The sequence below is a fragment of the Carassius gibelio genome, chromosome A25 (genome assembly GCF_023724105.1).
Source record: "Carassius gibelio isolate Cgi1373 ecotype wild population from Czech Republic chromosome A25, carGib1.2-hapl.c, whole genome shotgun sequence".
NCBI lineage: Eukaryota > Metazoa > Chordata > Actinopteri > Cypriniformes > Cyprinidae > Carassius > Carassius gibelio.
This window is the reverse complement of record NC_068395.1, coordinates 17936445-17958917: the sequence shown is the minus strand read 5'-3', so window position 1 is coordinate 17958917 and position 22473 is coordinate 17936445. Positions and strand designations below refer to the sequence as shown.

The 22473-nt window shown below is 40.5% G+C and overlaps 1 protein-coding gene across 1 annotated transcript in view; it reads right to left on the bottom strand.

Annotated features, from left to right (window-relative positions):
* Positions 1 to 7905: 7905 nt before the first annotated feature.
* The window catches only part of LOC127947416 (cingulin-like protein 1), a 34685-nt gene continuing 20117 nt past the window's right edge, over positions 7906 to 22473 (bottom strand). The window contains exons 15-19 of the mRNA XM_052544531.1: positions 18807 to 18890; positions 18165 to 18289; positions 17981 to 18089; positions 9844 to 10007; positions 7906 to 9761 (exon numbers count right to left, since the gene is read on the bottom strand). Of these exons, the coding sequence (XP_052400491.1) occupies positions 9665 to 9761; positions 9844 to 10007; positions 17981 to 18089; positions 18165 to 18289; positions 18807 to 18890 (579 nt within the window). The 3' untranslated portion in view covers positions 7906 to 9664. The remainder of the gene's footprint in view (positions 9762 to 9843; positions 10008 to 17980; positions 18090 to 18164; positions 18290 to 18806; positions 18891 to 22473) is intronic.

Sequence of the window (22473 nt, the reverse complement as noted above, 5' to 3'; positions counted from 1 at the left end):
CCGCGATGAAACCTACCACTTTTGTATTTGCCTGTTTACCATTGATTGAAGTTAGCTGGACACGCCTCACTACTTAGCAGATCAAAACTGGGCAGTCCCGTGAAACTCAAAACCAAGCGCCAAGACACACACAATTTAAACCAAAAACTCTCCTAGCAATGACGATCACATTAACCTCTGTAGGTCAAAAAAGAAGCCATATCTAAACATGATCCAGAAGCGCAGGTGTTTTCTCTAGGCCGAGGCTTGTTTAAAATGGACTGTGGCAAAGTGGAAAACTGTTCTGTGGTCAGACTAATCAAAATGTGAAGTTCTTTTTGGAAAACTGGGACACCATGTCATCTGGACTAAAGAGGACAAGGACAACCCAAGTTGTTATCAGCGCTTAGTTCAGAAGCCTACATCTCTGATGGTATGGGGTTGCATGAGTGCGTGTGGCATGGGCAGCCATCAATGCTGAAAGGTTTATCCAAGTTCTAGAATCAACCAGTCAATCACCTTCATTTATATAGTGCTTTAAACAAACATTGCGTCAAAGCACTGAACAACATTCATTTGGAAAACAGTGTGTCAATAATGCAAAATGATAGTTAAGGCAGTTAATCATTGAATTCAGTTATGTCATCACTGTTCAGTTTAAATAGTGTCTGTGCATTTATTTGCAAACAAGTCAATGATATCGCTGTAGATGAAGTGACCCCAACTAAGCAAGCCAGAGGCGACAGCGGCAAGGAACCGAAACTCCATCGGTGACAGAATGGAGAAAAAAACCTTGGGAGAAACCAGGCTCAGTTGGGGGGTCAGTTCTCCTCTGACCAGACGAAACCAGTAGTTCAATTCCAGGCTGCAGCAAAGTCAGATTGTGCAGAAGAATCATCTGTTTCCTGTGGTCTTGTCCTGGTGGTCCTCTGAGACAAGGTCTTTACAGGGGATCTGTATCTGGGACTCTAGTTGTCCTGGTCTCAGCTGTCTTTCAGGGATGTAGAGGTCCTTTCTAGGTGCTGATCCACCATCTGGTCTGGATACGTACTGGATCCGGGTGACTGCAGTGACCCTTTGATCTGGACACAGACTGGATCTGGTGGCTACGGTGACCTCGGAACAAGAGAGAAACAGACAAATATTAGCGTAGATGCCATTCTTCTAATGATGTAGCAAGTACATAGGGTGTTATGTGAAGTGTTTCAGGTTCCGGTTTACCTAATTAATGCAGCCTAAAAATCCTTTAACGGATTTGGATATTAAAAGCATATTAGTATGTTATGTGTAAGCCAGGTTAAAGAGATGGGTCTTTAATCTAGATTAAAACTGCAAGAGTGTATCTGCCTCCCGAACAATGTTAGGTAGGTTATTCCAGAGTTTAGGCGCCAAATAGGAAAAGGACCTGCCGCCCGCAGTTTATTTTGATATTCTAGGTATTATCAAATTGCCTGAGTTTTGAGAACGTAGCGGACGTAGAGGAGTATAATGTAAAAGGAGCTCATTCAAATACTGAGGTGCTAAACCATTCAGGGCTTTATAAGTAATGAGCAATATTTTAAAATCTATACGATGTTTGATAGGGAGCCAGTGCAGCGATGACAGGACCGGGCTAATATGGTCATACTTCCTGGTTTAAGTAAGAACTCTTGCTGCTGCATTTTGGACTAGCTGTAGTTTGTTTACTAAGCGTGCAGAACAACCACCCAATAAAGCATTACAACAATCTAACCTTGAAGTCATAAATGCATGGATTAACATTTCTGCATTTGACATTGAGAGCATAGGCCGTAATTTAGATATATTTTTGAGATGGAAAAATGCAGTTTTACAAATGCTAGAAACGTGGCTTTCTAAGGAAAGATTGCGATCAAATAGCACACCTAGGTTCCTAACTGATGACGAAGAATTGACAGAGCAACCATCAAGTCTTAAACAGTGTTCTAGGTTATTACAAGCAGAGTTTTTAGGTCCTATAATTAACACCTCTGTTTTTTCTGAATTTAGCAGTAAGAAATTACTCGTCATCCAATTTTTTATATCGCCTACGCATTTCATTAGTTTTTCAAATTGGTGTGTTTCACTGGGCCGCGAGGAAATATAGAGCTGAGTATCATCAGCATAACAGTGAAAGCTAACACCATGTTTCCTGATCATATCTCCCAAGGGTAACATATAAAGCGTGAAGAGTAGCGGCCCTAGTACTGAGCCTTGAGGTACTCCATACTGCACTTGTGATCGATATGATACATCTTCATTCACTGCTACGAACTGATGGCGGTCATATAAGTATGATTTAAACCATGCTAATGCACTTCCACTGATGCCAACAAAGTGTTCAAGTCTATGCAAAAGAATGCTGTGGTCAACTGTGTCAAACGCAGCACTAAGATCCAATAAAACTAATATAGAGATACACCCACGATCAGATGATAAGAGCAGATCATTTGTAACTCTAAGGAGAGCAGTCTCAGTACTATGATACGGTCTAAATCCTGACTGGAAATCCTCACATATACCATTTTTCTCTAAGAAGGAATATAATTGTGAGGATACCACCTTTTCTAGTATCATGGACAGAAAAGGGAGATTTGAGATTGGTCTATAATTAACTAGTTCTTTGGGGTCAAGTTGTGGTTTTTTTATGAGAGGCTTAATAACAGCCAGTTTGAAAGTTTTGGGGACATATCCTAATGACAATGAGGAATTAATAATAGTCCCAAGAGGATCTATGACTTCTGGAAGCACCTCTTTTAGGAGCTTAGATGGTATAGGGTCTAACATACATGTTGTTGGTTTAGATGATTTAACAAGTTTATACAATTCTTCCTCTCCTATAGTAGAGAATGAGTGGAACTGTTCCTCAGGGGGTCTATAGTGCACTGTCTGATGCGATACTGTAGCTGACGGCTGAATGGTTACAATTTTATCTCTAATAGTATACATTTTAGAAGTAAAGTAGTTCATAAAGTCATTACTGCTGTGGTGTTGGGAAATGTCAACACTTGTTGAGGCTTTATTTTTCGTTAATTTAGCCACTGTATTGAATAAATACCTGGGGTTATGTTTGTTTTCTTCTAAAAGAGAAGAAAAGTAATCAGATCTAGCAGTTTTTAATGCTTTTCTGTAGGATATGTTATTTTCCCGCCAAGCAATACGAAATACCTCTAGTTTTGTTTTCCTCCAGCTGCGCTCCATTTTTCGGGCTGCTCTCTTTAGGGTGCGAGTATGCTCATTATACCATGGTGTCGAACTGTTTTCTTTAACCTTCCTTAAGCGTAAAGGAGCAACTGTATTTAAAGTGCTAGAAAAAAGAGAGTCCATAGTTTCTGTTACATCATCAAGTTGTTCTGAGGTTTTGGATATGATAAGGAATTTGGATACATCAGGAAGATTACTTAAAAAGCAGTCTTTTGTGTTAGAAGTGATGGTTCTTCCATACTTGTAACAAGAAGTAGAATTTACAATTTTGGCTATATAAAGTTTGCACAGAACTAAATAATGATCTGAGATATCATCACTTGGCTGAATAATTTCAACACTATCAACATCAATTCCATGTGACAGTATTAAATCTAGAGTATGATTTCGACAATGAGTAGGTCCTGAAACGTGTTGTCTAACACCAATAGAGTTCAGAATGTCTATAAATGCTCATTATAAAATTTCATTATCGACATGGATATTAAAATCACCCACTATTAAAACTTTATCTGCAGCCAGAACTAACTCGGATGTAAAATCACCAAACTCTTTAATAAAGTCTGTATGGTGGCCTGGTGGCCTGTATACAGTAGCCAGTACAAACATAACTGGGGATTTATCATTAACATTTGTTTCTCTGGATAATGTTATATGTAGCACCATTACTTCAAACGAGTTATACTTGAAGCCTGCCCTCTGAGAAATCCTGAAAACGTTGTTATAAATTGAAGCAACTCCTCCCCCTTTGCCCTTTAGACGCGGCTCATGTTTATAACAGTAATCTTGGGGGGTGGACTCATTTAAAATAATGTAATCATCAGGTTTTAGCCAAGTTTCTGTCAAACAGAGCACATCTATATTATGATCAGTTATCATATCCATTTCTACGAAAACACTTTTTGTAAATAATCTGATATTCAATAAGCCAAGCTTTATCATTTGTTTATCCATATTGCATTTGTTTCTTATTTGTTGAACCTCAATTAAATTGTTAGCCTTAACTTGGTTTGGACGTTTTTTGTATTTTCTAGTTCGGGGAACAGACACAGTCTCTATAGTGTGATATCTAGGTGAAAGAGTCTCTATTTGCTGAGAATTAGCTGACCTCTGTGACGGGAGGCAGCTAGCAGACGGTCGGTTTAGCCAGTCTGTCTGCTTCCTGACCTGGGTCCCAGTTAGTCAAGTATAAACACTAAGACTATGTGCCATATTTCTAGAGAGAAGAGCAGCTCCACCCCAGTAGGGATGAAGACCATCTCTTTTAAACAGGTCAGGTCTGCCCCAAAAGCTCGTCCAATTGTCTATGAAACCTATGTTATTCTGTGGCCACCACTTAGACATCCAGCCATTGAGTGATGACAATCTGCTATGCATCTCGTCACCACGGTAAGCAGGCAGGGGACCAGAGCATATTACAGTGTCTAACATCGTGCTTGCAAGTTCACACACCTCTTTAAAGTTATTTTAGTGATCTCCGACTGGCGAAGTCGAACATCATTAGCGCCGGCATGAATAACAATCTTCCTGTATTTACGTTTAGCATTAGCCAGCACTTTTAAATTTGCCAAGATGTCAGGCGCTCTGGCTCCCGGTAAACATTTGACTATGGTGGCTGGTGTCTCTATATTCACGTTCCGTACAATAGAATCGCCAATAACTAGAGCACTTTCATCAGGTTTCTCAGTGGGTGCATCACTGAGTGGGGAGAACCTGTTTAATGTTTTGATCGGAACAGAAGAGCGTTGTTTTGACCCACGACTACGCTGCCTCACCGTCACCCAGTTGCCCTGCTGCAGGGGCTCTGCTGGAACCGGACAATGTACAGGAGTCCCTGAGCTAGATGCATCCAAAGCCGTATCTAGAGCCCTAACATTCTTACTGTCCTCAATCTCTGTCAGCCTAACTATTTCCCTGCATTTATCACATGTGAATCCCTCATCGCGGACAGAGATAGATAAACTGTACATGTGGCAAGAGGTGCAAATAACGATAGCAGGCGAAGCCATTACTCACCGTGCTTGATGAAATATTCTTACTGCGGTTGTTTGATGAACTTGTGAAACACTGGAGCGAGAGAGAGGAGAGGAGACAAACAAACAGACAGTGATAGTAAGATAAAGATTCTAGAGAAAAAATAAAATAAAAACAGCTACACAGAGCTACGATTAGCTACAGAAGGCCAACAGGAAGAACAACATATGCTCCCATCCAGACGTCGTCTCTTTCAGGGAAGACCTTGCATTTTCCAACATGACAATGTCAGACCACATACTGCGTCAATTGCAACATCATGGCTGTGTAGAACGTCAAATGCAGAAATGTTAATCCATGCATTTATGACCTCAAGGTTAGATTATTGTAATGCTTTATTGGGTGGTTGTTCTGCACGCTTAGTAAACAAACTACAGCTAGTCCAAAATGCAGCAACAAGAGTTCTTACTAGAACCAGGAAGTATGACCATATTAGCCCGGTCCTGTCAACGCTGCACTGGCTCCCTATCAAACATCGTATAGATTTTAAAATATTGCTTACTACTTATAAAGCCCTAAATGGTTTAGCACCTCAGTATTTGAATGAGCTCCTTTTACATTATAATCCTCTACGTCCGCTACGTTCTCAAAACTCAGGCAATTTGATAATACCTAGAATATCAAAATCAACTGCGGACGGCAGGTCCTTTTCCTATTTGGCGCCTAAACTCTGGAATAACCTACCTAACATTGTTCGGGAGGCAGACACACTCTTGCAGTTTAAATCTAGATTAAAGACCTATCTCTTTAACCTGGCATACACATAACATACTAATATGCTTTTAATATCCAAATCCGTTAAAGGATTTTTAGGCTGCATTAATTAGGTAAACCGGAACCGGAAACACTTCACATAACACCCTATGTACTTGCTACATCATTAGAAGAATGGCATCTACGCTAATATTTGTCTGTTTCTCTCTTGTTCCGAGGTCACCGTAGCCACCAGATCCAGTCTGTATCCAGATCAGAGGGTCACTGCAGTCACCCGGATCCAGTACGTATCCAGACCAGATGGTGGATCAGCACCTAGAAAGGACCTCTACATCCCTGAAAGACAGCGGAGACCAGGACAACTAGAGCCCCAGATACAGATCCCCTGTAAAGACCTTGTCTCAGAGGAGCACCAGGACAAGACCACAGGAAACAGATGATTCTTCTGCACAATCTGACTTTGCTGCAGCCTGGAATTGAACTACTGGTTTCGTCTGGTCAGAGGAGAACTGACCCCCAACTGAGCCTGGTTTCTCCCAAGGTTTTTTTCTCCATTCTGTCACCGATGGAGTTTCGGTTCCTTGCCGCTGTCGCCTCTGGCTTGTTTAGTTGGGGTCACTTCATCTACAGCGATATCATTGACTTGATTGCAAATAAATGCACAGACACTATTTAAACTGAACAGAGATGACATCACTGAATTCAATGATGAACTGCCTTAACTATCATTTTGCATTATTGACACCGTTTTCCAAATGAATGTTGTTCAGTGCTTTGATGCAATGTATTTTGTTTAAAGCACTACATAAATAAAGGTGATTGATTGATTGATTGATTGATAGAAGAAGGATCCAGGTACTGAAATGGCCGGCCTGCAGTCCAGATCTTTCACCCATAGAAAACATTTGGAGCATCATAAAGAGGAAGATGTGACAAAGAAGACCTAAGACAGTTGAGCAACTAGAAGCCTGTATTAGACAAGAATGGGACAACATTCCTATTCCTAAACTTGAGCAGCTTGTCTCCTCAGTCCCCAGACGTTTGCAGACTGTTATAAAAAGAAGAGGGGATGACACGCAGTGGTAAACATGGCCTTGTCCCAACCTTTTTGAGATGTGTTGATGCCATGAAATTTAAAATCAACATATTTTCCCCTTGAAATTATATTTTCTCAGTTTAAACATTTCACATGTCATCTATGTTGTATTCTGAATAAAATATTGAAATTTGAAACCTCCACATCATGCATTCTGTTTTTATTCACAATTTGTACAGTGTCCCAACTTTTTTGGAATCGGGTTTGTACAGGGTCTTTGATAATTTTTTAGGCTTTCTGACCCCAAGACTAATCTCTGCAATTATCCAAGAGTCTTTAGTCACTCATCCTCAACGTGCATTAGGACGATATAGACACACATCCACTTCAGGACAGATTTATAGCATCTTCAGTTGATTGGAACCTCTTAGTTATTGTCCTGATGGTGGAAATGGGGATTTTCAATGCTTTAGCTCTTCTCTTACAGCCACTTTCTCTTTTGTGAAGCTCAATAATCTTGTTCTGCATATCAGAACTATATTCTTTGGTTTTATTCCTTGTAATGTATGATTAAGGGAATTTGGCCTTTGTGTTCCTCATATTAGTTTTTTACGATTGCTCAAACACAATTTTAAAAACCAGGCTCATTTTTTCAAAACACTACACACAATTAACATCCACACACACAAGTATCAAAACATCTCAGATATTTTGCAAAATGAAGCACTTCATTCAAAACTTTACAATAATTTAACAAAACTCATATGGCACACACATGGTTCATACAGTTGGATGCAGTTTGAAACACTTAGACACTGCTGGGCACAATCTTAAACACTTTTAACATTTCTATTTTTGATGCAGTTTTTTTTTTTTTTTTTTTTTTGATATTGTTAAAGTACATTAATATATTGACCAAACACAACACAAGAGTCAAGTACTGCACATTCATGACAATGTTTATTTCACACCACACTGTAAAATCTTTCAGTACATCATTGCAATCAGGCTGCATTTTGCACTGAAAATAAGAATGTATTCTAAATACAATAAATAGTAGTACATAAACTTTTGTGGAGATGAGTAAACAACACCTAAGCATCATCTCTTCATATAGCTGATTTTAGTATGCAAGCAATCTAAAAAAAACTGTATTAATCCTGTGGAACAAGAAGTCATGTTTGGACAATTTCATGCTCCTAGTCACCCTGGTGTGCTTAAAAATGTCAATTTCAATGGTAATATACTTCAGAGATATTTTACTCCAAATAATTTCTAGGGTTGTCATTAGTTGTGGCCCACATGCACTGGAGAAAAACAATTATTTAAACATGAGATTTTCTCCCCACTCTCAATTGTTTTTCTTTAATGATACATTAAGGATTTTGTGAATTTTTTGAATGAAAGATCAAAATTGTAAACAATGTAGATTTCTTTTCACAGCCGCCTTTGCTCATATTAACCAAGGGTGAAGGGTGCCAATATTAGTGGAGGGTACTGTGTGTGTGTGTGTGTATACATACATACATATATATATATATATATATATATATATATATATATATATATATATATATATATATATATATATATATATATATATATATACATATTAGTGCTGTCAAAATGAATGTTAACGCTTTTTTTTTTGTTTAACACGTAAAAATTATTTTACGCAATTAACGCGCGGGGGAGCTAAGGTTTTCCAAAACCTAACCTCACAAATGTTTTTCTCAACAAGAATTTCACTTATTTAGATGCAGAACATCTTTACTTCTCAGACACGCATTTGAAGTTCACCTCTGCGCCAGGTGCGAGTCAAAAGCTGCTGTGCTCATCGCTCATGCTCTTCAGGTGCACACTCAGATGCGGCGCACACTGTAGTATCATTTCATATCAAAGTGTGAAATAAACGACAAGCATGCAATGTGCAATGTGGTAGTTATGTCATCAGTTAAGTCATAAAGTTTCCAAAAAGGCTATTACAGCTGCCTAAAAACTGCATGTAAGTAAGTACTTGTAGGAGTCAGATTTAAGAGCATGTCTCGGAAATGTAGTGGTTTTCATAAAGAAAGATTCCATTAAACAAATATTAAAAATAAAATGTCTATGTTGTTTATAAATTAATATATGTAAAAGTATTTTTCAAAGCTTTAATGTGGGATTAATCATGATTAATTTCAGAAACAATGTGCGATTAATAAGTCTTTTTTGTTTTAATTAATCGATAGCACTAATATATATATATATATATATATATATATATATATATATATATATATATATATATATATATATATATATATATATGTATTTTTTATGCATATCAAGAGTATCATATGTTCACTGTACATGTACACTGTAGAGTTTTGATATCTGGATTTAAATCTGTGTCACACGCTCAAACCGCACCTGAAACACCTGAAACAGCTTCATTAAAACATACAAACCATATTAATTTTTCACAGTAACTTCTGATCAAATAGACACGGATGACATGATAAGGAATAATTTGAGCTGAATGTGACAGAATTCATGTTACAGGTGTTTATATCAGAGTGACCATTCAGTCATGTGATCAGCAGCTTCATAATCCTATCCCTGCTGATGTAATCAGCCTCGTTTTGAGTGACAGCTCGTTTTACCGTAGTAACATTAGTAAATGCAGATGATTAATTACTTGAGTTACATGTTCAGCAGCTATTTTCCATCTAGTGTCACGTCAGTCTCATCTTCATCCTCCTCATCATCATCTTCATCAGCTGGAGTCTGTGCTTTATTGGGTCTCGTGTTGCGCCTGCAGACGTTCAGACGGGTCAGAGGTCAGTGTGTGTGTGTGTGTGTGTGTGTGCGTGTGAGAGTGTCTGTGTGTGTGTCACCTGATGTGGTTGCGGAGGCCGCAGATCTCCGTCTTCAGCTGATCGTTGAGCTCCTGCTGCTCCTCCACGTCTCTTTGCAGCTTCTTCCTGTTGTTCTCCATTCTCTCGATCTCCTCCTCGGCTTCATCCAGCTGACGCTTCAGGGTTTTCAGACGGAGAGCCAGCTGCAGACACAAGGGACGAGTGTGAGGTGTGTGTGAACTAGTGGTCAACCGATATATAGCCAAGGTCGATATTTAGAATCTTTCAAATATCGGCATCAGCCGTTAAGTTTTTCTGCTTGGCTGATGTGTTCGAGGCAGGACTTTTATTTTGACAGCATGCCTGATATTTATTTTGACTGCGATGCGTGCTCACAGACTCTCTCTCTTGTTCGTCGTCGTCATGAACAGTTCTGTCTAATATGGATAGGAATCTGTCTAATAATCAGATAGAACAATTTAACAAAGAAATGAATGTATACAGAAAGTATTATAAGGACTGCTTTTATATTTGGCCTATTAGTAATAGAAAGGCAAACATTATAATACTTTTTCGTTTGCCGTCAGCATTAAGCAAATGCACATTTATAATAATTGTAATAATAAACAGTGTTGGGAGTAACGCATTACAAAAGTAATGCATTACAGTAACCCCTTTCACACTGCCATTCCGGCATATACAGGGGTAAAGTGTTCCTGTAATTGTTCCCTGGTCGCTAGATTTGGCACTTTCACACCCAGTGTTGACCCGGGATATGTGCATGCTTTCACACACAACCTTTGAAGATCCTGTAACGACACGTGACATCAGCGTGTGACGTTTAATGTACGAGTCGACAACGCTAGGCACGTTATACTTTCACTGAAGCAAGCAAACGATCTCTGAGTCAGCGCGGAAAGTGAGGAACTAACTGACCTCTGCTTCATTTCAGTTTGCACATATGTTTTCGTCGCGAACGTTGATCTTCCTTCAAAACAGCCGGTAAAAGAGTCCTTCGACACGGAATTAGTTCACACAGCGCTCGTTCCGGAAATATTGCGAGTCCGACGTGCAGTGTGAAAGGGGCTATACAGTCTTGGCCAAAAATATTGGCACCCTTGGTAAATATGTTCAAAGAAGGCTGTGAAAATTAATATGCGTTGTTAATCATTTTGATATTGAATTAAAAAAAATACACAAAAATGTATCTTTTCATTGGATAATTAGAATTTCAAATGAGGGGAAATATCATTATGAATAAATGTTTTTCTCAAATACTCATTGGACACAATTATTGGCACCATTATTAATTAGTAGTATATTAGAAGTATATTTCCATTCATAGTCACAGTTTTGATATAACTTATATAAATATAACGTCTTCTACTCCATGTGGTTATTTAAAACCTCTGGGCCCTAGAAATGCCAAGAAAGAAACAGGCAACACAGACATCACGATGTTAAACTCTGGAAAGGGCATCAGCAATAACATTATCTTTTCCCCTTACATGTCTAATTTCTAAATGGAAGGGTTGTAAAATGAGACTCCATCGCATAAGTTATTGGTTTCGATTTCTCGTGTGATTCAAGAAAACCAAAGGGTAATGATCCGTATAAACGATGATTGGCACAGCAATTGACCCCAGATATACCCTCAAAATGCTGAACAGCCAACACTAGGGCAAGGGCTTCTTTCTCAATAGTAGAGTAGACCTGTTGATGTCGGTTAAACATTTTAGAAAAGTAACTAACAGGATGTTGAATCCCATTCGAATCCTCTTGGAAGAGAACTGCACCCGCACCGCAAGCACTAGCATGAATTGCAAGACTAAAAGACTTTTCAAAATTTGGGTCTTTACAATTTTCAAAAGCCTGCTGACATTTCTCAGACCTCTGAAAGTAAATTTTTGGACTTAAATCGGTGAGAGGGGAGACTACAGTAGCAAAATTCTCGCAAAAACTCCTATAATATCCCACCATGCCAAGAAATCGTCACAATTCACGATGATTGGTGGGGGGTGGGAAGCTACAAATAGTTTCAGTAGGTTTCACACATCCATTTCCCACTATCTTACACAAATACGTAATGGTCGCCTTTCCAAATTCAGACTTCGCAAGGTTGATCGTAAGATTAGCCTTAGCTAAGCGGGAAAAGAGTCTCAAACCAGGAGGAACTGTAGAGAACAACGTCATCAAGATACACCTCACATCCAGACATTCCATACAGTATACGGTTTACCAGTCATTGGAAAGTTGCGGGTGCATTACGAACCCCAAAAGGCATTACCGTGTACTGCAGGAAAGCATCGGACGTAACGAAGGCAGATAACTCTTTTGCACGAGTAGTTAAAGGCACCTGCCAGTACTCCTTTAAAAGGTCAAACTTACCAACATATCGGGCTGAGCCAACATAATCGACATAGTCGTCAACATGAGGTTTTGGGAAGCAGTCTGGTTTCGTCACAGCATTAAGTTTTCGATAATCGGTGCAAAATCGATATGAGCCATCAGATTTATTCACTAAAACACAGGGAGAACTCCATGAACCAAAATTAGGTTCAGCCAACTTATGAGAAAGCAGATAATTCACTTCTCACTTTAGCAAGTGACATCCTTCCTTTCCTTCTCTGTCAAATAAGATAGATGAGAGGACAGGTCAGTAAGCATCTCGAGTCGCCCATCTACTTTTTCTCGAGAAAGATTCCCATCCTCATCAGCATTCTCTGAAGAATCGCCACTTATGCTGGAATAGAGAGGACACTGTTCTAGATTAGAAGAATCACAAGTATTTACCTAGGGCTGGGTATTGTTCAAAATCTTTCAATCCGGTGCCAATTTCGATACCTCAGTTTCGATACCACTTCCTGGCGAAAATTCCATCTAAAAGAAACGACTGTGCAGCGCCCGTATCTCGAAGAAGACGCACTGGCACAGTTTTATTTGAACCAGGCAATGACACATTTCCTTCAGTGACATATGGTGTATAATCAACAGAAGTGGTTACACACGATCAACAGATTTACCACCAAAACTATGTAAAGACCGATCCTTCTCATCAGGAGTATCAATGGATGATAAAGTAGAAACCAAAGCAATAGGCTTCGACAGTCTTTCTTTCCTCCTAAGAATAAGAGAGTCAGATATTTTATGACCAGGCTTTTTACAATAGAAGCAAACCATCTCTCGTGAGAGCGCAGGCTTACTAAAATGTTCAGCAACTGTCGCCTTAGTGTTACTACTCATCACAGTAGACTTTGTCTTAGCTTGAACACAAAACTTAGATTTACTCATGTCATTTTTAAGACTGACTAAACTGAATGACCCACGGTGGGTTAACACAAATTCATCAGCCATGATAGCAGCTTCAGATAATGTATTCACTTTGTGTTCAGTGAGATGCATAGCTACAGCATGAGGAAAACAATGTTTCAACTCCTCCAAAAGCACTAGTTCTCTTAACTGTTCTTTAGTTGTAACTTTCATTGAAGTGCACCAACGATCAAATAAATTTTCCTTTTCTCTCGCAAATTCAACATGAGTACATTAATCAGTTTTATTCAAGTTCATAAATTTTTTTATGATATGCCTCAGGTACGAGTTCATACGCATGTAACAGCAGATTTCACAATATCATAGTCACCACTCTGTTCCAGTGATAGAGCAGAATATACTTCCTGTGCTTTACCTATGAAAACACACTTTAACAAAGTCCAAAAGCTTTTCGGCCATTTCATGTATAAAGCAACACGTTCAAAATTATAGAAATATTTCTCAATTTCCTTTTCAGAAAATGGCGGAACTAATCTCATATTTCTATCAACATCAAACACACGTTCACCTACAGCCGAATGCTGTGGTAAAACTGGAGGCAAATCTACACGCAAAACTTCTGCTGTTTTTACTGCTAACTCCAATTTCAACTTTTTTAACTGAAACGCTCAAGCTCCAATCTTCGCACAGCTTACTGGTGATCTAATTTTCTCTCTGCAAATTCTCTTTCCATCACTCGCTCTTTCATAGCGCAATCGTCACTCTCAGCACAAATTTTGGCGGCATCTAAATACAATTGTTTCTCTTGCAAAGACAAATCCGGAAATTTTATGTCACTTTCATAATCAACCTCACCAGGAGTATACACATATGATTCACTAGGAGCAATAAACTCAACGCTTACCTCTAAAACTCATCTATCAATGAGTGATCGCTTCAAAGTAGTCACAATTGTTTCCTTCACCCTCTTCTCTTGAGTATTAAGATCAATACTGAATTAAACTCTGAACTCTGTGACAATCAGTTAAACTTCAAGTCCGAAAGCGTACCCCCTACAGAGAGTTAATTCTCCACCCAGGATAACTCGTAAAAAAAAAAATAATAATAATAATAAAAAACAACAAACAGTGTTCCGTCGGAAGGACTGTATATACAACCCAGCTGGATACACTCTAGAATGAGAGAGTCTCGGGAGGATGATTTTATATCTTTAACACTTTCTGATACTGAGGTTAGTGCTCTGCTGGGTTTTTACCCAGGAAAAGCAGGATATATTTGAGGATGGTGAAGAAGCCGAGGCTGAGACTTCTCAATTCTCCTGCCTTGCGTATGTAGAGCTGTTGGAGGTTATTGTGCAAAAATTACCTTTTGACCATAGCCTTTCTAACTCAGGTGAGCCTTTCATTTATGCATGATCTCCATACAGAGATTAAAAAGAAATGAAAGATGCAGTTTTTTTCTCGCATCCATCGGTTTCGGCATGAAAGTAATCTGCGACATCGAGGTGATGCACGAAAGCCGCTATGAGGGAATGCCCCCTGTAGAAAGAGCTAACATTTTTATAAATAATTTATAAATAATTTTTATCTATGGAAATTTTTTCTTTCTGCAGGGGAAACATCCTCTCTTAATCTTAAGCCCCTCCAGAAAATCATCTCGCTTAAATGGCAAGGCATACGCAGTAGCAGGTCAGGCTGTGGCTTTATTACACACAATGCTGGTGCTTCAAGCATATCAGACTGATCTGCTAAGAGACTTGGATAGATGCAGGGGCCTTTTTCTAATCAGGTAACTGAGCTGCGCCACACCACGGATCACTCTCCATGCTACCAAGCAGGCCGCCTCTGCCATGGGCAGGACTATGGTGGCAGCAGAGAAACATCTGTGGATGAACCTGGCAGACATCAGGAGGAAAGAAAAGGCTCTCTTCTCGATGCTCAGGTTTCGCCTTCTGAACTTTTCCGTATTTCCGCTAAGACAGCGATTTGAGAAGTTCAGGGAGATGAAGGCGTGCTCTGCTGCTTTCAGATCCTTCATTCCACGAAGGTCCAGGTCTGAGCCCAAACAACATAGGGGTCCTGGCCTGTCTCGATCTGAGGATCAAAGACGGGCACAGAAGGCTAGTGTCGTAACTCGCGCTCCTCCTCCACCTGCGGACAGGAGTTCGAGGAATCGTGGGTCACGATGAGGTAAGCAGAACCTAAGGGGTGTGATCTAGACGAGGCAGCATTCTAGTCTGAATCGGAGTGATACATAGGTATCTACTCGTTCCCTTTGGGGATTTTAACTTCTGCTTTTATCCTCCCCTTCCTAATTCCCCTGTAACCACCAGCTCTCTACCTGACCGAGGTTTGTAAAATTGAGCGTGTCTCTCCCGTGAGATTCAGTGCCTCTGCAATGCGTAGGAACCTTTAAGTACACACACTAAGCTTTGTGTACTTTCTCAAAACCACATGGTGGTCAGTGTGCACATGAACACTTTGCGCACTTTGTAAAAATCCACAAGTGGTAAGTTTACACTCAAGACTCTTTCTGAAATCTTGTACAATAAGGGTTACGCGCTCCGCTTCATTCCCTTTCTTGAGATGATTAGACCTTGGTTCCTTGGGCTCCATTCAGCCAGTGTGTATTTGTTTATACACCTCAAGCATCACTTCCCTCAACATGAGGAGCTATTTGGGTGATTCTGCACAGCTCGTGAACAGCTCTGTAAACTGTTTCACCCTGTCAAAAAGAGTTACTCAAGATGTGACAGAATATGTGACTTGTTGAATGTAGGGAATGAATATGATCTTCTCATAGGTGAAAGAGTTGAATGAACTGATACATCTCATTCGTGAATGAAAAAGAATGAGAGTATACAGGGTCAGGGAGCCAAGCATGTAAATCTCGAACAGCAATCAGCATACACAAAGCGCAGTTATTGGTGCACATACGCTTCTTTTAATATTTGGAATACAGAACATAACTCTGTGTTTAATCCCCGATAAAACCTCCTGCTTTGTTAATCTGAACAATTTATTTAGACTATTTATTTAATGCGATCATGCACACACTAATAAAAGCCAAATCAGTTTTTGTCACAAGGTAAAGTGTACGTTGACTTAGATACATAACATAGACATAGCACATAAGACACTCTTTTTCGTCAACTGCTGGCGTATTTGTGTAATATGAAGGAAAGGTCACTGAATGAATCAGTGAATGAATCATTTTGGTGAACGAACTGAAAATCAAAGAATCTCTTGAAAGAATAAAAATTTTTACCACTAAATTCCATGAAACATAAATGGATTTTTAAAAGTTTTGTTTTTAGTGACCCGCCCCAACCCGCCCCGCATTAAAGTGCCAATTTCTTAACCCGCCCCAACCCGACCCGCGGGTTATGAGACGACCCATGCATCACTAGTCTAAACGTCCCAGGGTCAACTCCCATGGAAATGGTAGAGTTGGTACTTAGTGTTTGCCATGATTCTGGCCTGCACTCCCCTCAGCATGGCGGCGTGGGTATACTGTTCCCCAAAGAGACCCCTAGAGGACGCAGTGTCTCATTCTCCCTACTCAGGGAACTATGGTTACATACGTAACCTGAGACAGTTCTCATTCATTAAAAAGGTAACCATTCAAAAAAATAATCATAGCTACTCAGCAACATTCCTACACCAAAGGATCCCAGACGAGCCCCCAATTTATGTCACGAACAGCTCGTTCTCGACCATAACATAAAATAGGAGCACTTGTTCAGATCGATTGACTTGCAAGATTCATAATTCAAGTATCAAAATAATACAATATCAAAATAATATAAAATAATGTCTAGGGTTTAAATAATAATCCAAATGGTGAGGACATGTTTATAGGCCACAATAAAACAAATGTTTGAGTCGATGACTTCTCCTGAGGACTGCCGATCCCCTGGAGAAAGTGAAATTGAGAGGATCAGTCTCATCTTTACACTCTCCACAATTAGAGGATATTATTCAATAGGGGTGTGCAATCCTCCACACACTCCCAAGTCATCCTGCCACCAGCAGGCGAGAAGAGGAAGCACAGGGTCGTAACAAGTTGCTTTAAGAAAAGAGCTAGAGCAGTGAAAATTCCCATTTCCACCATCAGGGCAATAATTAATCATTCCCAATCAACATAAAATGTTACAAAACTACCTGAAAGAGGATGAGTGTCTATGTCATCCTAATGTGTGGTGAGAAGAAGAGTTTGAGTAGCTAAAGACTCTCCAAGGATCACAGCTGGAGAACTGTAGAAAATAGTTGAGTCTCTGGTCAGAAAACCTTAAAAACAAAATGTCAAACAGCACCTGCATCACCACATGTTGTTTGGGAGGGTTTCAAGAAAAATTATCCTAGCTCATCCAAAAACAAACTAAAGCATATTCAGTTATCAGACATGACTGGAACTTCAAATGGGACTGGCTTCTATGGTCAGATGAAACAAAAAAATTTGCTTTTTAGCAGAAAACACTCAAGATGGTTTTGGGGAACAGAGATAAAACCTCTTACCTCATCAGGCATTATAGGAGAACATTTAGAGTTGTTAAACACACACACACACACAGTTAGTCAGTTTTGTGAAGAGCATGTAAGCTGGCCTGTAGGTTTATAGAGGAGATTTAGTGTTTTCTTGTTTTTTAATGAGAAAAGAGTTAATGTGATGGAAAGATTTTTTTCATTCATTCTGTGCCAACGCAATGATAACTGATTCAGTTTATTGTGCTACAATGGGAGAAGAGTTTGGAAAAATGGGTCCTAGTGATTGGACAAAACTTTATGAATGTGGAAAGCAAGATTAAAATCCTGAAGAAGGTCGTCATTATTTGCAGTTGTTTGGGTCTGGGAGGGGAAGGTTTTTCTACTCTGATATTCGGCCGCAGCACAGATGTGATGGTCACCTGGTCTCTCTGGTCCTGCAGCGACAGCTTCTCCTCCTCCAGGTGCAGCGTCAGCTCCTTCATGCGGCGCTCCAGTCTACGGCTCATCTGCTGCAGCTCACTCTTCTCTCTGAGCACAGACAGAGAACAAAGTCAGAGCAGCAGGAGACACTGTGAATCAGGAGCATCTGCTGCGTCTCCTCACCTCTCCTCTCCCAGCAGCCTCTCCTCCAGCTCCTGCAGGTGCAGCTGCAGTTTGGAGACCACAGCATCCTGACCGATGCGCTGAGATCCCTCCAGCTGTGCCACACGGCCCCGCAGATCCTTATTCTACAGGACAGCAGATCCAGGAGCTCAAAACAAACCCCTGACACCTACAATATCCACCTCAAGTCCCCTGAGATTTCTATTCTAATTTCAATCATTTATTGACACATTCACATGCACACTTAAAAAAAAATACATGATGAATATTTTATGATAATTATAATAACTTCATTTTACATGACAAAATTACTTAAATTCTTAATTTCAAAGTTTAAATCCTCAGGCTTTAATTTTGGCAGAATACTGATGAAATGCTGTAAACATCTGTTCAGAAAGAAGATGAATATCATGTGAATGTGTAAATAAAGTGAATTTAGCCCACCGTGTTCCTGCATGCATGTAACTCTCACAGCACAGATATACTGTGATTTCAGTTTAATTTTGACTTTTTATTTCATTTCACATTCAACTTAATTATTAACTCATAAAGCCCTGTTTGGAGTTCTATTATATATTTCAATGAAATGTTAGATTTTTTATTAAATGGTTTTTAGTCATGTATGTGAGTGAAGCGGTTCACCTGTCGCTCCAGACGGATCTTGTCACATTCCAGCTCGTGTCGAGCGGCTCGTTCCTGCAGCACTTCAGCTCTCACCTGCTCCATCTGACATATACACACACATATATATATATATATACAAACCCGTTTCCAAAACAGTTGAGACACTGTACAAATTGTGAATAAAAAAGGAATGAAATAATTTACAAATCTCATAAACTCATATTTTATTCACAATAAAATATAAATAACATATCTGTAATAAATGGAGTCCAGGCAGAGTTTAGCACATCAGAGACTTTACTATCGCAATCTCTTAACATTACACTCAGAACAGCAAAAAGCAACTGGTCCCCGTTTTCCTTACAGCAAACACATGCTAAAGGGCAAACACAACATTAAACAGAAACTTTCTTAAAGGTACCATAACCTGTTTTCATAACATCTCTCCCTCCAAAGCATGAACATTGACCACTCAACATAATCAAATCAAAACTTCCTCTTTAAGACCCCTGTACCGACTATTTAACTCTCATTCCCACTATGAGCTACAAATTAAGCCTTTGAGGTGCCTTCTTCTGTCGTTTTGATCTCTGAACAGTCTCTGCACTTTCCCCAAGTGGGGTGGGTACACTGTCCTGGGACAAAGGTGTCTCCACTGGCACCTGCACAACCGTCCCCTCCAAACTCTGTGTGGATGGCAGTTGCTGAGGGCCCAGCATTCCTTTCAACTCAGAACTCTCCTTGTTTTCCTATCCAGCAGCTTGCTCGAAACAACTCCACTGCTCTGACGCGTGCCGGTTTCTCAGATGATCATGATGACGTCAGACCTCCCGCTCGTCTGACAGTCTCACCACACACGAGCGAGGACCACTTTCTTTGACTATTGATCCCGTTAACCAGCGCTGACCCCTGGCAAAATTTCTGACAAAGACAGCCTCACCCTCTCTGAAACTCCGTTCTCTTGCATGCCTGTCATGCAAAGCCTTCTGCTTCTCTTGCTGGACTCTCACTTTCTCCCCCACATCCGGATGCAGCAAATCCAGATGAGATTTTGGTTTCCGCCCCAGAAAAATCTCTGCGGGTGCTAGACCTGTAGTAGTCTGTGGCGTAATTTGGTACTTAAACAGAAAACGAGATAGATTAGTTTCAATGTTTGCACCTGACATTTTCTTTAAACCCTCCTTCAGCGTCTGCACAGCTCTCTCGGCCAGCCCATTTGAAGCAGGGTGAAAAGGGGCTGTACGAATAAGTCTAATTCCATCCTTCTTTAGAAATTCTTTGAAAAACTCTCCCATAAAAGTTGGCCCATTATCAGAGACGACAACATCCGGCAAGCCATGAATAGAAAACACTTGTCGCAGTGTGTCAATTGTTACGGGAGCTGTGATGTTTTTCAAGATGTGTGCTTTCCAAGTACTTGGTCCAGGCATCCACCATGACTAAGAACATTTGCCCCATGAATGGGCCCTCAAAATCCACATGCAACCTACACCAAGGCCTACTAGGCCATTCCCAGGACTGAGAAACTGGTGGGGGCATATTTTTGTTTTCCTGGCACTCCTTGCAGTGCTGAACCTTGTCTTCGATATCCCGATCCATATTTGGCCACCAGACATATGCCCTTGCTAGGGTTTTCATGCGTGACACCCAAGGATGGGCTATGTGGACCTCCTGCAGTACTCTGGCTCTTCCTGGTGGCGGTACCACCCCTCTGAACTCCACAAGATACAACCATCCTGAACTGAGAGCTCATTTTTCCTTTTCTCAAAAGCTTTCATCTCTATGTCCACCAACCTGCCTGGCCAGCCCTGGAGGATAAATCTTTTGACTTTTGACAAGACTTTGTCTCCCTCTGTCCTGGTTTTGATCTGCACTCATTGGTGAGTCACTCAACTTCTCCAACAAGAAAACAGTTTCAGGTGGCAGTGGAGTGGATGCAGGGATGTCTGGAAGTGGTAACCTGCTTAATGCATCCGCATTGCCATTTTCTTTCCCCGCTCGGTATACTATTCGGTATTGGTAGGCAGATAATGTCAGCGCCCACCTCTGGATATGAGCTGACGCCATGGAAGGAATGCCCTTATGTTCACTGAACAGGCTCATCAACGGCTTATGATCTGTGAAAACTGTGAAAGGACGGCCATAGAGATATTGGTGAAAACGCTTCACAGCGAACACAATAGCCAGGCCTTCTTTGTCTAGTTGAGCATTCCCCCTTTCTGCTTTAGTAAGCATCCTTGACGCAAATGCAATGGGTTTCTCTGAGGCGTCCCCCATCCTGTGCGACAGTACGGCACCAATGCCATAGAAGAAGAACCTGATCCAGGTTACTGAGGTGCTCCTCTTCTGTTTTTCCCATGACCAAAATGTCGTTGAGGTACACTGCCACTTGTGGAATTCCCTGCAACAGGCTTTCCATTGTCCTTTGGAAAAATGGCCAGGCTAGACGCCACCCCAAACACCAGCCTGTTATATTTAAACAGCCCTTTGTGAGTGTTGACCGTGACGTATTTCTTTGAATCCTCATCTAGCAACAACTGTTGATAGGCATGACTCATGTCTAGCTTAGTGAAGGTTTGCCTCCTGCTAGCCTTGAGAACAAGTCTTCCACTCTTCCACTCTTGAAAAAGTCTCCAGTTTTGCTGCCTGATTGATTGTCAGTTTATAGTCTCCACAAATGCAGACTGTGCCATCCTCTTTCAGAACGGGCGCAACTGGGGTATTATAAGGAACAGCTGGAGGACTGCGAAAAACAGTGAAACAACATGAGAAAGGAGTTTCTCAGAGAAAAATTGCAAAGAGTTTGAAGTTTTCATCATCATCTACAGTGCATAATATTATCCAAAGATTCAGAGAATCTGGAACAATCTCTGTGTGTAAGGGTCAAGGCCGGAAAAGCATCACATACAGGAATGCTGCTGTAATGGAAATCACAACATGGGCTCAGGAATACTTCCAGAAAAAATTGTCGGTGAACACAATCCACCGTGCCATTCACCGTTGCCGGCTAAAACTCTATAGGTCAAAAAAGAAGCCATATCTAAACATGATCCAGAAGCGCAGGTGTTTTCTCTTGGACAAGACTCATTTAAAATGGACTGTGGTAAAGTGGAAAACTGTTCTGTGGTCAGACTAATCAAAATTTGAAGTTCTTTTTAGAAAACTGGGACGCCATGTCATCTGGACTAAAGAGGACAAGGACAACCCAAGTTGTTATCAGCGCTCAGTTCAGAAGCATCTCTGATGGTATGGGGTTGCATGTGTGTGTGTAGCATGGGCAGCTTACACATCTGGAAAGGCACCATCAATATTGAAAGGTATATCCAAATTCTAGAACAACATATGCTCCCATTCAGACATAGTCTCTTTCAGGGAAGACCTTGCATTTTCCAACATGACAATGCAAGACCACATACTTCATCAATTACAACATCATGGCTGCGTAGAAGAAGGATCCGGGTACTGAAATGGCCAGCCTGCAGTCCAGATCTTTCACCCATAGAAAACATTTGGAGCATCATAAAGAGGAAGATGTGACGAAGACCTAAGACAGTTGAGTAACTAGAAGCCTGTATTAGACAAGAATGGGACAACATTCCTATTCCTAAACTTGAGTAACTTGTCTCCTCAGTCCCCAGACGTTTGCAGACTGTTATAAAAAGAAGAGGGGATGCCACACAGTGGT